Source organism: Choloepus didactylus, chromosome 1, assembly GCF_015220235.1.
Source record: "Choloepus didactylus isolate mChoDid1 chromosome 1, mChoDid1.pri, whole genome shotgun sequence".
NCBI classification, from domain to species: Eukaryota; Metazoa; Chordata; class Mammalia; order Pilosa; family Megalonychidae; genus Choloepus; species Choloepus didactylus.
Genome location: NC_051307.1, coordinates 219,265,854 through 219,285,935, shown reverse-complemented (window position 1 = coordinate 219,285,935; position 20,082 = coordinate 219,265,854). Strand labels below are relative to the sequence as shown.

The 20,082-nt window shown below is 36.0% G+C and overlaps 2 protein-coding genes across 12 annotated transcripts in view; one reads left to right on the top strand and one right to left on the bottom strand.

Annotated features, from left to right (window-relative positions):
• Positions 1-20,082, top strand: part of MAGI1 (membrane associated guanylate kinase, WW and PDZ domain containing 1) — a 712,862-nt gene that overhangs the window by 612,164 nt on the left and 80,616 nt on the right. For 6 of the 11 annotated variants that reach the window (XM_037799909.1, XM_037799906.1, XM_037799902.1 and 3 more), the window contains exons 6-8: positions 4,803-4,885; positions 12,008-12,043; positions 17,993-18,050. In XM_037799909.1, the coding sequence (XP_037655837.1) occupies positions 4,803-4,885; positions 12,008-12,043; positions 17,993-18,050 (177 nt within the window). Of the gene's footprint in view, positions 1-4,802; positions 4,886-12,004; positions 12,044-17,992; positions 18,051-20,082 lie in introns of all 11 variants that reach the window. The other 5 variants (XM_037799908.1, XM_037799912.1, XM_037799904.1 and 2 more) reach the window with 1 other exon arrangement.
• On the bottom strand, positions 6,589-10,515 carry LOC119510267 (serine/threonine-protein kinase Nek5-like). Its single transcript, XM_037804504.1, has 2 exons — positions 10,494-10,515; positions 6,589-9,244 (listed from the first exon to the last, which is right to left on the bottom strand). Exons 1-2 carry the CDS (start codon positions 10,513-10,515, stop codon positions 7,644-7,646), a joined length of 1,623 nt encoding a protein of 540 aa, XP_037660432.1. The 3' UTR covers positions 6,589-7,643.

Genomic DNA, 20,082 nt, shown 5'->3' with positions numbered 1-20,082 from the left:
CAGTGGCCATCGACCCCTTTCCATGCCAGCAGAGGTCAAGAGGTGAGCCTAGACCTTTACCCTCTCCTCACTATAGCTAACTCCACCCCTTCCCTTACTGGGATGGTATCAGAAAAGGCCCATAGGGAGCTTGGGCTTTCATTGCCATCAGGCTTTAACAGGCAACTCCCACCACCCCAACCCTCTCCTGAGGTTCCACCCCAAACTGTCTGTAAGGAAGCACCCCTGCACCTCCACATTGGGGTGGTGTCAGAGGACGACTGCTGGAGAATAGGACATCCACCCCCACCAGTGGGGTCAGTGGAGACCGTGGGGAGCAGCACCCCTGTGATACCAACAGAGGCCTAGTGGGGAGCCAAAATGATGCCTTGGGAAATAATTCAAAAGACAGTAGGTTTCTCATCAAAAACCATAGAAGCCAAAAGGAAGAGGCACAGCATTTCCCAGGTGCTGCAAGTAAAGTATCAACCCAAGATTCTGTATTCAACGTTAATATCCTTTGGGAATGAAGAAGTCAAGACAGCCTCAGATGAAAGAAAACCAAGAGAATTTGTCATCAGTATCCCTATCCTACAAGAATGACTAAGGGATGTTCTGTAAACCAAAAGAAAATTATAAAAGAAGAAATCCTGGACTATCAGGAAGGAAGAAAGAAAAATGAAAACAGTAAAAATATGGGTAAATAAAATACATTTTAATTCTCTTGAGTTTTCTAAATTAGGCTTAATAGTTAAAGCAAAAATCAGAAAGCTTAAGTGTTTCTAAATGCATGTAGAGAAGATATTTAAGACATTTATATTATAAATGGGGGATGATGAGTGTAAAAGGAGATAATTGTTCTTTACTTCACTCAAACTGGTAAAATGATGACACCAGTAGATTGTGATAAGTTATTTATATGAATTTAATATAATACCTAAAACAGCTACCCAAAAAGCTATACATAGAAATACACTCAAAAGAACAAAAGAAAAATCAAAATACAATTGTAAAAAAAATGTTCAGGAAACCCACAGTGGCAGGAAAAAGAAGCCAGAGGGCAAAAACAGACAGAACAAACAGAAAACAAGAAAATCAGAAAACTTAAGCTCTAACATGTCATCATTAAATTACATTAAATGATCTAAATATAGCAGTTAAAAGATAGAGAATTGAAAAACATGACTGTATTATATTGTGTCTACAAAAACTTCAAATATAACAACATAGGTAAGTTGAAAGTAAGAGAATGGAAAAAATATATCTTGCCAGCGTTAGTCAAAAGAAATTGAGTGACTATAACAATATCATATAAGGTAAGAAACTGTCGAAACTTACTAACTAAACAACATACTTCTAAATAACCTATAGCGTAAAGAGGAAGTCTCAAGGGCAATGAAAAAATACATTGAACGGAATGAAAATAAAAATACAGCATATCAAAATAATATGGGACACAGCCAAAGCCATGATGAGAGATAAAATTATAGCACAGACACACACACACACACACACACACAGAAAATACCTTAGAAAAGAGGAATAATCTCAAATCAATAATTTTAACTCCTAACTCAAGACCCTTATAAAAGAACATGTTAAGCTACAAAAAGCAGAAGGAAGGAAATAATAAAATAACAAAAATCAGTTAAATTGAAAAGAAAATGGAGAAAGGCAATAAAATAAAAAGCTCGTTCTTCAAAATAATCAATAAAATTGAAAAACCTCAAGCAAGGCTGACAAACTAAAAACGGATACAAATTGCTAAAGGCAGGAATTAAACCAGGACTTCACTACAGCTACTGAAGACATCAAAAGGATAATAAGAGAATGCTACAAACAACTCTACACACATAAATTTTGCAACTTAGATGAAATGGACCAATTCTTCAAGAAGCACAAACCACCACATATGAAATAGATAATTTAAATGGCCCTAACATCATTAAGAAAATTGAATTTGTAACTCAAAAACCTCCTGGAAAAGAAATCCCTGGATCCAGATGGTTTTACTGGAGAATTCTGCCAACTGCTTTTCTACATAATCTCTTCTAGAAAATAGAAGAGGAAGGAACATTTCCCAATTCATTTTATAAATCTGGTATTATCCTAACACCAAAACCAGGCAAAGGCCATTCAAAAACAAAAACTATAAGCCAATATCTCTCATAAATATAGTTGTAAAAATCCTTAACAAAATACCAGCAAAGAGAATTCAGCAATATAAAAAAAGGAATTCCCCACCATGGCCAAGTGGGGTTTATTCCAGAGATATAAGTCTGGTTCAGTATCCAAAAAAATCAATCAGTGTAGTCCACCATACTAACAGGCTACAGAAGAGAAGTCTTACAATCATATATATCAGTTTCATGCAAAAAGAACAAAAAAAAAAATTTGACAAAATGCAGCACTAATTTATGATTAAAATGTCAGAAAAATCAGAATAGAGGGAAATTTCCTCCACTTGATAAAGAGTATCTTTAAAAACCCTGCCATTAACATTATACAGGTACTTAATGATGAAAAACTGATTGTTTTCCCCTCATAGACTGGGAACAATGTAAGGATGGCTACTCTCACGACTCTTACTTAACAGTTCAGTGCTAGAAGTTCTAGCCAGGCTAATACAGCCAGAAAAGGAAATAAAAGCTATGCAGATTAGAAAGGAAAAAGTAAAACTATCCCTATTTATGGATTACATGATTATCTATTAGAAAATCCCAAGGAATCTACACACAAAAAACCCAAAACTCTTAGAACTAATAAGTGAGTTCAGCAAAGTTGCAGGATAAAAGATAAACTTAAAATATCAACTATTTATCTATATACTAGCAATAAACATATGGACACTGAAATTAAAAATAAAATACAATTTACAGTTAATAAAGAAAAAGAAATACTTAAGCCTAAGTCTAAAAAATCAAGTACAGGATTGTGATGAAAATTACAAATTTAAAGAAGATATAAATAAGTGAAGCAACATACCATTGGAAGATTCAACATGGTAAGGATGCTGATTCTTCCCAAATTGATAAGCAGCTTAATGCAATTCCTGTGAAAATCTCAGTGAGTTGTTGTTTTTGTTTTTTGTAGATGCAGGCAAATTACTATAAATTTGCCTGTAAATTCCTATAAATTTTATATAAGAATTCCTGTAAATTCCTATAAAATTTATATAGGAAGCAATTGTGAGATTTTCACAATTCCTGTGAAAATCTCAGAGAGTTTTTGTTTTTGTTTTTGTTTTTTGTAGGTATAGGCAAATTTCTATAAATTTGCCTGTAAATTCCTATAAAATTTATATAGGAATTCCTGTAAATTCCTGTAAAATTTATATAGGAAGCAAAGGAACTAGTATAGCTAAAACAATTTTGAAAAAGATTACATTTGGAGTAATAAGTCTACCTGATATTAAGATTTATTATATAGTCACAGTAATCGAGATTGTGATACTGGTGCAAGAATAGACACATAGATCAACAGAAAAGAATAGAGAACCTAGAAATAAAAGCACAAATGTGCCATCTGATTTTTGACAAAGGTGCAGAAGCAATTCAATGGAGGAGGAAAGCCTTTTTAATAAATAATGTCAGAGCCAGAGGCAAAAAGAAAATGAACCATAACAAACCTCTCATCTTTCATAAAAAATAACGCAAAATGGGCTATGGAGTTAAATGTAAAACATGGAGCTATAAAATCTTTAGAATAAAAGAAAATTTGGGGGATCTGGAGCTAGGCAAAGAGTTCTTAGACTTAACATCTAAAACATGATCGATAAAAGGGAAAATTGATAAATTCATTGACATAATATGGTAAAACTTTTGCTCTGGAAGGACCCTGGTAAGAGATTGAAAAGACAAGCTACAGGTGGGAGAAAATATTTGCAAACCATATGTCTGACAAAGGACCTGTATGTACAGTATATAAAGAAATCTCAAAACTCAGCAGGAAAAACCTAAACCATCCAAGTAGAAAATGAGCCAAAGACATGAATAGACATTTTACTGAAGAGATTATACAGATGGCAAATAAGCACATCAAAATTTGCTCAACATCATTAGCCTTTAGGGAAGTGCAAATTTAATCCACATCAGAGAACTCACTATGTAGATATCAGAATGTCTTAAATAAAAAGTTGTTAGAACACCAACTGATGGTGAGGGTGTGAACAAACTGGATCATTCATACATTGCTGGTGAGAATGTAAAATAGGCCACCCACTGTCGCAAACAATTTGACAGTTTCCTGAAGAACTAAACATGCAACTACCATATGATCTAGCATTTTCACATTTGGTCATTTATCCCAGAGAAATGAACCCTTGTGATCACAGAAGAAGCTGTACATAAATGTTTACAGCAGATTTATTTGCAAAAACCAAAATCTAGGGACAGCCCAGTCATGTGAATTCTTACGTATATAGTGAGTGAAATAGCTGCCTTCTTTGTGAATTCCAGCATCCAGGATTTAAGTCATAGACAAATTTAAAATAAATTAGAGTTCAGTCTCTGGCAAATGTGAAGACCCTTATTTTCCACAGTATGGGCAAGGTTATCATCTGGAATTCATTGTACAAAAACAAAACTGGTATTGGTACTTTTGTTAATTAAATGACTATATCTTAGGTAGTTAAAAAGCATACCTAAGGTCCTCCCCAAGTCGTTTTATTATTCTGAACTCAAGCTATCTTCTGCTTTGGGTTTACTGTTGGAAAGTGTGTTTGCTTTGGTTGAACAAATGTGGATCAGTATGTAATCCTTCTGTCATTAAACTTTTTCCTTTTCAAACAAATTTCTTTTTTTTTTTTTTTTCCTGGTTTGCAGCCATAACACTAAAACAACATCTTGGTTAGACCCTCGGTGCCTGAACAAGCAGCAGAAACCTCTGGAAGAGTGTGAAGATGATGGTAAGGGACTAGGCGTGTCCTGGGTTTAATAAATTGGGGCCTGTTCACATGTGCATGTTTTAAGACATTTGTGTCAAGGTTAACCAGGTTTTAGCACTGATTTTTTTTTAATGCAATCCAATTTCTAATAAATACAGTGTGGCTTACAAAAGCAAGAGGAAAGTCAGGTATGGATGAGTGGAGGAATGGGGATAAAAACTAAAGGACAAATGGGGTAGGATGGGGGGATGATTTGGGTGTTCTTTTTTCACTTTTATTTTTTATTCTTGTTCTGGTTCTTTCTGATGTAAGGAAAATGTTCAGAGATAGATTGTGGTGGTGAACGCATAACTATGTTATCATACTGTGGACAGTGGATTGTATATCATGGATGATTGTATAGTGTGTGAATGTATTTCAATAAAACTGAATTTAATTAAAAAAAAGTGAAAGAAAAAAAAGGAAAGTCAGTAGAATTGTCTTAAAAGAACAGTTTGTTTATACATAAAGGCAGATGCATATAAGCGTAAATGTATCTCTATTAGAAACATAACCTTTAGCACAGTCAAAAACTGTACAAATGAAGACACAACCTCGGCCTTCAGGAATTTGGAATTTGAAGATGACTTTAGAAAGTGCCTAAGAATATAGAAACCAAAGATGCTCTGGTCACGTACACCTACTATACCCTAACCCTATGTTATGAAAGTTTTAAGAAAAAAATCAGGAGCATTTCTGGAACTCTACATGTTTTGTAACTATTATTTCCCCAGTGTGCGTGTAGGGAAAGCAGATCTTTACTTGTTTGGGAATGACTGTAAACTTAGAATGCATGCTAAATACCTGAAAAGTGTATTGTTCCAAGAAAGAGGTTGAGGTGCTGCCCACAGCCCTGCTTGCCTAGTTAATTTCAGAAAAGAATTAATTGGCTGTAAGAGTCACTGTTGCAAAGGTTTATTTCAAGGCTTTGGGATTTCTAATTATTTCTCCCAAATGAAAAAACTGAAGACAGAACAAGTGTGTTTCTTCTCAACACACTGAAGTCTACTCCAAATTCTACAGAAATTACTTTTTGACATGGACGAATTAAAAAAGAAATGGTTTGCTTTGCTGCTCATTATTCAATTCTGGCATTTGAATTAGTAGTATAATTATTGAATACATATTTTATGGCAAGATAAAGCTATTAATTTGTCCTATGGAGCAGAATTGTTGTATATATAAGTTTGATATTTGTTTGAAAATAACAAGTCACTATTTTATTTTAAAGTATAATATAATATATTTGAAAGTGTAATTTAACATAATACTTTAAAGTATAATATTATTGAAACTTTGTACTCCAAGATCCTTCCATTATACATGGTTTGCAGATTATATTAAATGAACATAGAATTGCTTGTTCATATTTATCTGAGTGACTTCAAGTGGAAATACAAATCCTGCTGAGTTAGGAGGCATGACTGAGAAGCTCATTTTATTTTGATTGATCGGACCTATTCCTGAAGAAGGGTGGAATAGGTATGGTCAACTTGATTATTTTGCATACTTAGGGGATAATAGACTGACCTGATTATTGAAATATTCTATTTCATATGTAATACTTAGGTGACCAATTTTTTAAATGATCAGAACATGCTAAAATACATTCAAAAAACTTCTTTTTTTTTTTTTTTTTTTTTTTTTTTTTTTTTTTGGGTGAGCATTCATTTATTCATACAAGAAACATTTCTGGCACAGAGCTAACTACTATATATATAAAAAAGACCACCAAAGACACAAAGACCAGATGAAACTAAGAACTTACAGAAAATATATAGAAAATAATTCGATAAACACGATAAAATGTTTATTTAGTGTATAACGAACATGGCATGCCTGATTCCTCTCCTTGCTCAATTGCCTTATTCTTGTCTCAACATCAGCTTCAACAAAACTATTTTCAATATAACTTAAAATTTCAAAATCACAGGTTTATGAAATTGTATAATTTTCTATTGCTGTCATAACAAATTAACACACTCAGTGGAATTGCTGTCATTACAAACTGTCACACACTTAGTGGATCAAAATAAAGCAAGTTTATTATCTTACAGTTCTGGAGGTCAGAAGTCTGAAATGGACCTCAGTAGGCTAAAACCAAGGTGCTGGCAGGGCTGTGTCCCTTTCCAGAGGGTCTGTGGGAAAATCTGATTCCTCGCCTTCTAGGAGCCGCCTGCGTTCCTTGGCTTGTGTCCCCTTCCTCCACCTGCAAAGCCAGCAACATCAGGCCAAGTCCTTCTCTTGCTGCTCTCTTGCTAGTTCTCTCTTTTCTACCAACCTCTTCCACTAAGGACTCTTGTGATTACATCAGGCCCATCTGGGTAATCTAGCTGGTTGGCAACTTCAATTCCATTTGTATCTTTAATTCCCCTTTGCTGTATAACATAAATATTTCCATGTTCCAGAGATTGGGACATTATTATCATTATATTATCTGTCTACAACATATATTACCTGAAAGATTCCCTAAAAGAAATTTTAGAGTAAAAATATTAATTTGTATTGTAATGTCAACTATGGACTATAAAAATATTGTTTCATTAAAATATATATTAATATCTGGGCTCAGTACTATAAATTGAAAGAAAATTTAAGAAGTCCTTGAGATTACTGGAAAACCCTTGCAATAAAATGAATACTTATCATACAAGAGTGTTCTTCCATGAATTATAACCAAAACTTACAGTATAGTTAAAAGACACTAACTTATTGTATTATTTAAGAAAAAATACAATAGTCACACTTGTATATTTTGACTGATTGTTGATGCTCCTTGGTCTTCTTCAACATCACAAATTTTGTCATTAGATGGAACAGAGTTGTTCCCCAAATCATCATTTAAGTCATCAGATTTCTGAGTGCTTGTCCCTTCTCCTTCTCCCGACTTATCAGCATCCTTAGAGGAACATGAAACCTCTTCTCTTTTTTCTTCATCACTGGATGTAGTGAGTTTTTCTAGGGATTCTATTACTTCATCTCTCAACTCATCTCCAGATTCTTCAAAATTTGTGTCATCATCATCTGATCTAGGTTCTAGTTGCTCCTCTTCCATATCAATATCAGAAACCCCTTCCACCTTCCCCTCATTGTCTTCTTTAGGAGGCCATTGTTTCAATGTTCCCACTAATTCTCCTTCATTTGCAGAGAATGAGCTTCCTGTGAGCTGTGCTGCTGCCAAGCACCTCAATAGGGTCCCTGGTGCTTCCTGCTGCCACCGTTTCCTACTTTCTGGGACGCTTTCAATCACAATAGCTTGGCCATCATCGGGCACTGTAGAGCAGGTGGAGGTGAGTTCAGCTGCCGCCATCTTTCGCAGCAGGGTCTGGGGAGCCCTGGCCTCCCACTGCCTCCTATTTCCTGTAGCAGCAGCCTCCTGGGTTAATGGCTCTGCTTCCAGGCAAGAGAGCTTCTCAAATGCTCTGTCGGTGTAGTCTTCGTGCTCCTTCACAAATCTGTGTTCCTGAAACTTCGTGCTGTCCTCAAAGGTCAAAGTTTCATTTAGCACCTGTTCCTCTTGAGGGGTGTTTTCATCGAAAATACATTTGTCTAAATTAATTTCAAACTTTACCCCTCTCTTAGCTTTATATTTCTGTTCTGGAATTTTACTTTCCTTCAGGTTCTGAAGCCTAATTTCTTTCAAATTTCTTTCAATATCCTGCACAGGTGGCTCTTCCTCAGGTGCATCTCGGTGGATGGGCAGGACACTCTTCTTCACCAAATAGGTTTTGTGACCTATCTTTGAGTCCTCCTCCAGTTCTCTCCCCATCTTCTTCCTAATTTCCTTCATGTCATCGTGGTACTGCTGGCGAATTTCCTCTAACTGCCTCCAATATTCCTGTTCCTTCATTAAGTTTCTCCGAATCTGAAGCTCCTGAAGTTTAGGTTCTTTTCCCTTATTTCTCAGCTCTTGTCCTTGGTTACAATTTGGCTCAACAGAAGATGGACGAAGACCCAATTGCTTTTCCACTTTCAGTTTATATTGTTGAGCTTCAAATCTCCTCTGAAGGTACTCAGCAGCCCATTGGGGTAGTGGTGGACTGTGGCTTTCTTCATCATTACAATTCTCCTCAACTCCGGTGTTTTTTTGAGGAGCGCAATGATAATGTGACTCATGGGCCCGCTTCCTCAACAAGTCAAGTCGAGCATAATAATAATCATAATGTCCACACACTGCAGCAAGTTTGGGCATTTCCACCATTTTTATAGATACAGGCTTTCGGTCTCCAGCTGGGGGCTTCTCTTCATTTCTGTGTGATATATCCTTCCTTTTAATTGGCACTGATATCCTCGATCTCGGTGCATTCTTTCCCTGGAATCTCACTTTATGGACTTTAGAATCTGGTCATGAATCACGACTCGAACCACACGGCAGTTGTGAAAGCAAGCCCTTTACTACAGCTAGATGAACATTCTGTGTTACTGGTTCCCACACGGGGCACGGCGCCTCGTGGGAGAGCAGCCTCGATGTGGCCGTCAGGCACGGCTCCTTGTGGGCTGTCTCCTCAAAAAACTTCTTAAAGCTTCACAGAACAAAATTTAATGTTTATTTAATGCCTGGTGAATTTTAAGACAGTTTAGGCACTCATTACCATAGGGCCTTCAGTGTCAATTAACCATTGTAATTTTACTGGGAATGTTTGAAAATGCCCATTAATATAATTTTATAGGTGATAGAAGACAACAATAGCTTTCATTGAGAAAAACTGTTAATGGAGTGAAAATATTTGAATAGAATTATTGAATGCCTTTGTTACCAAATGTAGTAATTTTTAATTCTTAGAATTGTCATTTGCGTTAATATTACTTTGGAGCAAGTATATATTCACACCAAATGCAGTTTGTTTAGTAAATATAACTTCAATATTACAATTTATATATTCTAGTTCTAGTTGAAATTATATGTATGTGTCTCTATATACAAACAAGGTAAATATGTAATCAGTTTGTATGCCTGCATTTCCTTTTGCCAGTTAATATGAAGCTGTCTTGTGTTTGTTTTTTTTTTATGTCATGACCCAAAGCAGAAGAGCATTATCAGCCACAATATTGTTCTTGTATTTCTGTCTGTTTGCTGTAGGTCATATGCACATGTAATTTAATAAAACCACCATACTTAAATATTATAAAGATTTTATATTTTCTATATCCTGTCTCAAAAAAGTAAGGAAATAGTTTGGGTCTTTGATCTTCAGTTCATAGCTCCTTTTGTCATTGCCCGTGTCTAGATTGATTAGAAGTCTTTCACCTCACCTTTGAGCTCCAGACCAATATTTTAATCTGCCTGGTTGATAATGCCAACTAGTTGTCTCAAGGCACTTCAAACTCAGTCTGATTGGAAGCAAACTAATGCCCCCCTATCCCCCTATCCCCCACCCCCAACAAAAAGAGTCCAATCCTCTTCAAGTATTCACTGAGTTAAGGATTATAAATCATACATACTAAGAGACTCCTTGATCTGTCAATTTTCTTTGCACCCCTTTCGAACCTAAAAACAGAGTTCACTTTACCTCCTATGTATCTCTAGATTCTATTCACTCATTTCCTCACCACAATTACCATCCTAGTCCAGGTCACACTCACCTCCTACCTGGACTCTTGCCCACTTTCATTATTACATTGCAGCCAGAACAGTCTTTTAAAATGTGAACATTATTATGTTGTCACCAGCCAGCCCCTTGAATCCTATTCAGTGGCTTTCCCCCTGCTTGGACTGAGTTTCAAGTCCTTAAAGTGCGTCTCCAAGCTCTTTCTCTTATTCTTTTTCCTCCTCCTCTCTGCTCTTCAACCCCACTGGTCCTCATTGAGTTTATACTTCATGACTGTCAGATGTGCCATTCCCTCTTCCTAGAACATCTTACATTTCACAAGTAGTTACTGAAGGACTTCTGTATGCCAAGTGTCTTCAAGGTACTAGTAGGTCTCAGTAAATAAATATTGAGGAAATGAGTGAATGTCCCAAAGATATTAGATAATATTCAAGCGGACATTTTCATGAAAGATTTTATGTGAATCTGATTACCTTTTTAAGTAACAGCACCAGTTTTAAATCTTATTGTTTGTGCTTATTGTTGCACATAAAATCAAGAATTTACAGGGTGTGTAGGGACATGTTGGTTACTGAGGTCAACATTTGATTGTTTTACTCATTCCTTCATTTGAGAAAAATTTGGTGAGTACCTACCATGTACCAGAAGCTGCACTGGTCACTGGGTATACTGCAGTTGTGAAAACAGGCTTGATCTTTGTGTTTGTGGAGCTTACTGTGGATGTGACAACCACCTGCTCTGTAGCTGGGGAGACTATTGTGTTCTGTCCTTTGTTCTCTTCTAATACTAAAATGTTTTACTGACAACGAGAGGACGTCACAAATGGAAAGGGTCTTGTATTGTTTTGTTCACCAAAATATTTTAGAACATTTTTTATTCTAGTATTTCTGAGCTGTTGAGCTTAGAATTCTTATACACTAGAACAAAATCTATAAACATTGCCTCCCAGTTCTCCTTCAGGGCAGCCTTTAGTGAGTTTCATTTACTTCTTTAAAATACATCATCATGACATAATTCATCTTTCTAGCTCCTTTGGAAAGACATTGAATTGCAACTCATTTTACAATCTGCATTCTCAATTTGACCTTACCTTTCGTTATACAGGCAGCAGTATTATTTATAAAATAAATGATGCTTTAATTGTGAGTGTAATTGCCTCACTGATTAGAAGATTATTGAAGGATTAGGAGGACTAATATTGAAAGACCTAACAGCTTTCTTTGTTAGAAATAAGGTCTGAAATAAGTGACTTCCCATTTATGAAAATTGAAACCACCAAAGTGTTTGCCAACTTTTACAGCCTGTCAAACCCTATTTTGACATGCAAGGAAATGAACCATATAATTGTCTTGCCAATATAAGCTCTTACCATTTGGTGATTTACACTGAGGTCGAGAGTTTATTAGCCAAGCCAATGAAATAAGCCAGAACACAGGTAAGGACAATATAAAGTGATGTGTTTGCTGCTATTTTATGGTGGGGAGTCTCTTTCTTGGTGCTGGTGTCTGAATTTTTCTTTCTTTTCTGTCTCCTTCCTGCTCTTCCTTTGGAGAAGAAGGGGTACACACCGAGGAGCTGGACAGTGAACTAGGTAAACTTTCCCTGGCCTGCTGCTGCTGCATGACTTTCCCTGCATGGCTTCACTCCAGTAAATTGCTTATCCCTTCATCCTTTAGTTTGTACTTCTCCAGTTTTGATTTTCATTGCAGCTTATCCATGAAAGGTCACTCTTACAAGCCATGTGTCTGACTGCAGGCATCACACAGAGTTGTATATAATAAATTGCATCTACAAAGAAAAAAGTCTGTGTGCTTTGAGGCTAGAATGAAAGTTAGCAAATCAGTAACAGGTACTCTTGTAAATTGAGGATTGGATGATAGCTGAAATGTTTGCAGTGCCCCTTGAACTTTCATGGAACATGACTGAGCCTCATTTATTTGTTTAGTGTAGATGGCTATAGACATGGTTGATAGAGAAAAGCAAAGGAAAACAAACAAAAACCCCACAAGACTAAATTAAGGATTGTTGGAGGAGTAGCAGGATTAAAATAATTCCACTGATTAATTGAATAATTGATAATTGTTAGTATTGTTTTATTGTTAAGTCACAGGTCACATGTTGACCTTGTTGCTTTTGTGAATGGTGGGAGCCTCAGATGCTGTGTTAGTGTGTACCATTTTCTTAGAGTGTACATATCAAAATAAATCAAATTTTAACTACTTTAGCTACTGTAGATTAGAAATCATTTATATCAGCAGATAATGCTAAACTCTTTTATCTTTCCTGTTGGACTGTATTGAATTATGTTCCCTGCTAAGTTAAATATTTTATGTTCACCTTTGAACAATCTTAAAATTAGTTTGTATTCCATCTGCTGCATTCACAAAGGGTTAAATGAGGAAACACAAATTCCAGCTGAACTGGAGACGAAAACCTGGCTAATTGAAAATTGACCTTAGTATTTCTTTTTAAATAGAAGATTGCTTAACATCAATATGAGTAAAACTGTCCTAAGATGATTGAATCTGCACAGCATTTTTGAGATTGCTTTAAGAACTAAAAATATATTTAATACTGATTACTGCTTTTATTCAGCTTTATTTATTTTCTGTTATATAGATAAAGATAATTAATCATGGTTGATTGGAGTTATGATATAATAGAATTTAGCCCTGTTTTTCTCAATGCTCAAAGCATATGCTTTTGTATTGATGGCTGTACCAGCATAATGAGGGGTAACTATTGATTGCTCTATTTTTAAAGATATTTAATAAGTTGTCCTTGTGGCTGTTGTGGTAGGAATGACTTGAGGTAAATGCTATGTAATAGAACCGTTTGAACTAGTTTTTTTAAAAAGAATGTATTAATCCAGTGATATTAGGTAAAGTAATGGAAAAAGACAGATCCGGGTTTCCCAGACTCAAAATGTGTGCCTTAATCATTTATTGAAGCAAGTTAAACCACGTCTGCAATGGAATAGTATGGGTGGGCACCCTGTGTGGTTGGTAGGCGGCCAGTGCAGATGACAGCTTTGCTTGGGAGCACAGCCCTGTTCATGTCTGTGGAAGCTGAATGTGGAGAATTTAAGGAAAGAAGCTTCTTTTTTTTCCCATTTAACTGTTACATTGTGGGAACTTTCCTATGCTGTTAAAGACTCTTAAAAAATCAGTTTTTTTAAAAGAGTTGAATATTCGTATATTATTTATTAAGTAAGGTTTACATATAGTTAAATGTACAAATCTTAAGTATACTATTTGATGAGTTTTGACAAATTTATATACTTGTGTAGCCCAAATCCCCATGACTATATACAGTTTTACTGTCACTCCAAAGTTCCTTCATGCCTCTTCTTTGTCAATCCCTGTCCTCAAATTGACCCCCTCCCCATCTCCCAAAAAGTTTTTCCACCTTATAAGTTTTGCCTGTCCTAGATTTTCATATAAATGAATCAGTATATACTCTTTGTTTCTGACCTTTGGTCACACAATATGATGTTTTTGAGCTTTATCCATTTTGTTGTGTGTATCGGTGGTCATTCCTTATGATTCCAGTATGGTATAAATGCATCATAGTTTGTTTATTCTACTGTCGATGGGCACCTGGACTATTTCCAGTTTGGGGCAAATATAAATAAAACTATTAGGAACCTCCTTTTACAAGTCTTTTTATGGACGTGTGCCTCTGTGTGTGTGTCTGCACACATATATATACATAGATATATTTATTTAAATTTTATTGTGGTAACATGCAATTTGGCATATTAATAATTTTTATTTGTACAGTTCACTGTCATTAATTACATTTACAAGGTTTTGCTACTGTTACCACCATTCATTACCAAAACTTTTTCATCACTCCAAACAGAAATTCTGTACCCATTAAGCAACAGAAAATGAATTTTAATATCTGCATGGTTTCCTATCTCATGGCTGTAGCTGTAATCCTAGGAGACAGTTTGGTGCAAGGGTGGAGCTGTCTCTGAGCCAGATCAGTCTGCTTGGCTTCCCACCCAGCTCCCCAGTTTACTAACTATGTGAACTTGGGCAGGTTATTCAACTTCTTTTAACTTCCCTTTTATTATCTGTAAAGAGAGGCCCAAAGAGTAGATCACATGGTCCTTATGAGGAGATTTAATGAGAGTGTGTCTTAAAATTTGTCCCTGTGATCAGCACATATTGTTGCTATTACCAGTTTTATGATTTATTAATTCCCTTTTTTTTGGACTTCTCAATGCTTCCTTTTTTCCTTTATTATGGGTTAAGGGAAGAATGTGCTCTACACTATAGAAATGGCCCAAATGTCCTTGTAGGTAGGGTATAAATATGACCCTTGATTTTTGCCTACACATATCCATTTTGTAAAGAGTGGCTCCCACAGATAAACTCGCCATTTTCTGTTGCATTCACTCCAGATACTATTGACAAGCTCACGGCCAATTTTCTTAACAAGCGGGTCCTAATTTCACACAATAGCAGCTGTCAGGTTTTTCATGAACAATGCGATTCCAGATGTGACAATGAAACCCTCTCTATAATCTGCCTCTGAGAGGCTTGGGTGGTTGGCTTGGGTGTTGGACACAGATCATTTGATTATGGAGTCATCGTTTCTGAATTCTGTTGTTTGAGCTGGGTCAATAGCTCCATTATGCACTTCTGGTTTGCAGAATTTATCATGTTGTCTTCAGACATCTCCCCAGAATGAAAAAGCACTTGCAGAACCTTCTTTTGGAATTATATGATGTTTATGTAGTAAAACCAACTAGGAGACGTAGAGACAACCAAGCCAAACCTCCCAACCAAGCGGTCTGGAAATTGGTCTCTGATTTTGAACATGCCTTTCAATCTGTGTGCTGACAAATGGTTTTGAAAAGAACTTATAACACTGGACTGCTCAATATTTGCCCCCTTGGTGACAACATAATGCAGCTTACGATTTTCAGAGGCAGGAATAGCAAGTATGCAGGCCATGCAGACCCGTTCTGTTCCCTTGCCTCTTTCTAGAACAGTCATCATTGAGCACTTCGTATGTGCCTGAGACTGTGCTAAGTGTTTTATAAGCATCCTCATTTCATCCCAGCCAGCCTTTGAAGTAAATCCAGGAGAAAGATATGGTTCAGAAATGTTAAGTAACTTGCCCAGGGCCACAGAGATAAGGAGGTAGAATTATGGCTGAATCAGATATGGGCAACCCCCAAAAGCATCCTAGCTGCCTCCAGTCTCTGACAGGTGGTCCAGTTTCATCTCCTACCTGACAGTCTTTGGACATAGGGGATGACTCTTTGTTAAACTTCAGAGTGTTTGTTAAAAAAAAAATTTAACATAATCCTTTTCTGGGCTTAAGTATTTTCTGCCATTATCAGTTTTTTTAGAATCCAATGGCAAATTCTAGGACAAACGTCTTTCTTTTTAAAATTGATGACCCCTTTCGATTTTAAGCATTAGGAGACTAATTCCTATTATTAAGATAATCACCACATTGGAAGTGAGAAATCCATCTTTTCAATTTAAAATGTTTTAACTTGAAAAACGGGAGTACTAATCTCTTTCAGAAGATGTGTTTAAATTTACAAATGTCTTCAGAAATACAAGCTGACTGACCCCATTTCTCAGTTCCAGAAGCCTAAGATGCTTGAGGCAGGAACAGGACAACAGTTAGGGGTGGCTTCTTTTCTTGTACCCTCACACCTCTATCAAAACTCTTGCCATGCACTGTTTAAAGTGTCAGCTAGACTGCACTTTTAGTTATCTTTATGTAGTCCAATGCCTCACACAACCTCAGGCAAACAATAGGCACTCAATAAATGTATGTCAAAATAATAATTGCATGAATTGAGTTCTTAGTATTTTCCCTATGTTATCTAATGATAATCAGGCCAAATATTTAGGTTGCAGATTTTGAAAAGAGGTTTGGTTCAATTCTACGTGATGTTGTCCACTCACGGTCACCCGTGCTTCTGCCCCATACCAGAACAAATGTATGACTCTGCACCAGTTTGCACTTTTTAATCTTCTGTTTCTGAACTCTTTGGAAATATTTTCCTGGTTCATTTTCATTTAAATGGTAATTTCCAGCTTTCTAAGGGGAAATCATTTCCCCGACGTCCCATTTGCATCAGTCCCCAAGACTCAGCATATAAAAATGCCAAGTTGTATCAACATCTGCAGATTGGACCTGTCTGCAGAATTCTTATGTCTCCCAGAATTCCGAGTTCTTTAAAACCTTCTAAGTGTTTTTTTTTTTTTTTTTTTTTTTAATTTGGAAGAAAAGGGGGAAAACCTGTCTCTTTGTTTGCAAACAAGTAACATGTGGAGCAAAACCCATGAAATTAATGTCTCTTGACATGCAGCCAAATCTGAACAAAGCATAAACTGAGTAATTAGTCTGCGTGTGTTTGTGTACACACACATGCCTCCATTTCAGTCTGGAACTGTCTGTGGCACATGTAAGTCCAATGCCCTGATGAAATGTTACAATTTGAATTTTAAAATACCTAGTGTTTCAAAATAAGTGGTATCTTAAGTGTTTTTGGTATTCTGGTCAAATTGGTCTTAATAGCTACTTCTAGGAATAACGATTCGTTTTGGAGAGTGGAATTCTATAAGTTTGGCTTAACTACATATTTGCCAGGGTGGCTTTGAAATTTAGTTGAGTAATTGCTTCTATTCCTGAAAGGATTGCTTAATGACACAAAACACAGCCTATTTGTTTCTTTCACCAAGTAAAATAATCTAGTGCAGTGGACTTTCCCATAATAGATTCTTGTTGTAACAGAACTTACTGTTATTGTGTTATAAAGGTACAATCTGTGATATGAAACTTTACGAAGTCTAATAGAGCACAGTTGAGTTTTCAGAAAGGCGCACACATGCCCCAATGCCAACCTTACCATCACATTTAAAGGACTAAAATCTTCCCCATCATGTGGTGAGTTCTCGGAGAGAAGGGCCTGTATTATTGCTCTTATTCTTAAAGAACTGGAGTAGAATTTGTCCAAATATGGACTGAGTGATAGATAACGTGCAATTCAAAAATCTGCCTCTCTGTGGGCATTTTTATTTACTAGGAACAAGGAGCAAAGTAGATGTAAATTTAATTTTATTCCAGGGAGAGCAAAACAGCACAGCTGTATTGAAAATGAAAAAGAAATATTAATTTTCACCCGTTTTTGCTTGCTTGGCAAGGTAGTCAAGAAACAAAAGAAGAAACTAAATATTTAAAAGGAAGTAGGCATTCAAGGCAAGTTTTAATTATATTTTCATTAAAACCTAACTTAATAGGTGATTTAGAATGAAGGCATCTGGGACTGCCATTTATTTTTATTTTCTTGTGTAAACATTTGTCGATAAAGAATTGTTCTTCATGTAGAAAAAGACACTGATAAAATAAAAATGCACACTTTTGGAAGTTAGGATACATGTTTTTAATTGTATTTAAGGCTTTTTTAAAGATTCTTTCTCTTTATGTGTGATTCAGTTGTTGAAAGTAAACAGACCCTTCAACAATATGCTCTTCTTGCTCTAAGTGTTCTTATATTTTTCAGAACTGCCTGCCGGTTGGGAAAAGATTGAAGACCCTGTCTATGGTATCTACTATGTAGAGTAAGTGCCTATTAACAATCCACAGTTCAGTTTGTACCCCTCTGTGATTGTGTACATTTATGCCAAGCAATCTGCCATCCTCATAAGGCAAGAACAGCAAATAAGAACATAATATTAATTTTATAATGAAAATATGTATGTATATTTCAATGCATAAGAGAATATTCAGCAAATCTGAAGTTGGTAAATTATACTTTAAAATTCATAAGGGCAAGATCCATGTCTGTTTTGTTTCCCAAGGCTCAGCATATTCCTGGCATATGGCAGATACTTAATAAGTGCTAGTTAAATGAATGAATGAGAGAAGCGGGAATTCAATAGACCAGGTAAACGGGGGAGTTTGCCTGGAGGAGGACCTGTTTTGCCTAATTTTTGCTCTTCCCACTTCTGAACTTTTAAATGAGTACTTATTTATTCATTGAGACCTTCTAAAGGAGTTAGACAAGTCTTAGTAATTTCTGAAATGTTGCCAAGATTAAGAAGGAATTTGTGAACTGGCCTAAGTTGCAAGACCTTTTGTGTCCCCTTGTCTCTCCCTTGACTGAGGAACATAATTTCCGTTTTCTGTTTTCTATTTTTTAAAGTCTCACATCCTCATTATCACATCGTTGCTGTGTGCCTTGTTCTAGAATAGGGCATGCATTTTGTTGTCTCATCAAAACTGTCTATTGATAGGATATATAAAAGAAATCCAACAGATAAAACATGAAAATATGCTTTATATCATTACCTCTGATAAAGATGGGAAATAACTAATAAAAGGCCCTTTGAAAGAAAGAAATGCTGTATAAATGTTCTAGAATCATAATCATATCTGCCACAATGAATTAACTGGCCTGCTTTCTCTCCCTCATGCTGCTGGCAAGGAAAAGTCATTTGTGAAATAACCTGGTGATGTGAACATATGATGTGAAAATGGTCATCCATAAAATGCTCGGCATCTTATTGTAAAAAATTATGAGTTCAGTATAGCATGGGTTCTTGGCCAATACCAACATTGCCTCCTCTTTACCTAACAAGAGGGATTGATGATTTGGGGCATCAGGGAGGCAAGCTCAGTTGTTTCTCTGACTCTCATAAAACAATTTCCGTATATGCCCTGCAGATCAGCTTTCTCAAAGTGTGTGCAGTGGTGGTTGCCCAATTGGGGCTCAGTTTGAGTTCTCCCTCAAACTAGTTTGTGCACTGAGAGAGAAAAGGAATAGGTGATGAAAGTGTTGATGTGTGGAGACAAATAAAGGGCAAGTTGTTCTTACCAAACTGTTCTCCCTCCTGTGTCTTTTCAGATCCACATGTTAGACTGCTTCTTAGAATTAAATTACACACAAGAAAATTGGAAATAAAAAAGTGGGGCTATGATAATAAGTCAATCCACCTATTATACAAGCCTGCTTTAATCCTTTCATGTGGCTTTAAAAATATAGTTGTAAATAATTGCATAATTGATATGTCCCCAAACTGCTAAGCAAGTATACTTTTTGTTTTAAAAGATATATTTTTTTGTTTTAAAACATGTGTTTTGCAAAATGTTTGTATATATAAGCATATGCATATATACATATGTAAACACATACAGACTCTCACCAAATAAGGGCATGGTAAAAATATGTTGTGTATGTATTCATATGGAGGGGTGAGTTTATGTATTTTTTGCCATGACCTTAGTTTTGGGGACATTTGAAACTGTGTCTGGCTTTTTGTCACTTTATACCTATCACATCTGCTTAGGTTAGCTTTATTTGGGGTCTTTTGCCTAAGGCCTATACTTTTAATTCTGCCTCTGTGTCTATTGATCAGAATAGCTGACAGATTTTAGTGGAGTTCTTCTTTTAACTTAATTGTTTGGGTGAAAGCTTATGCCTCTGTGAAACAGATTGTAGGAAAGTTATGTTCTGGTATTGTTTGGTACAGACAGTGTCACTGCTCAGCTTTACTCTCATTTTTTTCAACTATCCCTTAGTCTACTTGTTAATTAAAGCAACTTCCACTGTCAGGTGATATTTTGGACATTGGAGGAGATTCAGTATTAAAA

What these genes read in the sequence shown, in the direction of transcription:
- LOC119510267 (XM_037804504.1), bottom strand. Translation starts at nt 10,515, where the DNA reads ATGAAAGTGGGCAAGAGTCCAG. An exon ending in GAAAGTGGGCAAGAGTCCAG is followed by an intron (nt 9,245 to 10,493) that starts GTAGGAGGTGAG and finishes ATTCATGACCAG; the next exon opens with ATTCTAAAGTCCATAAAGTG.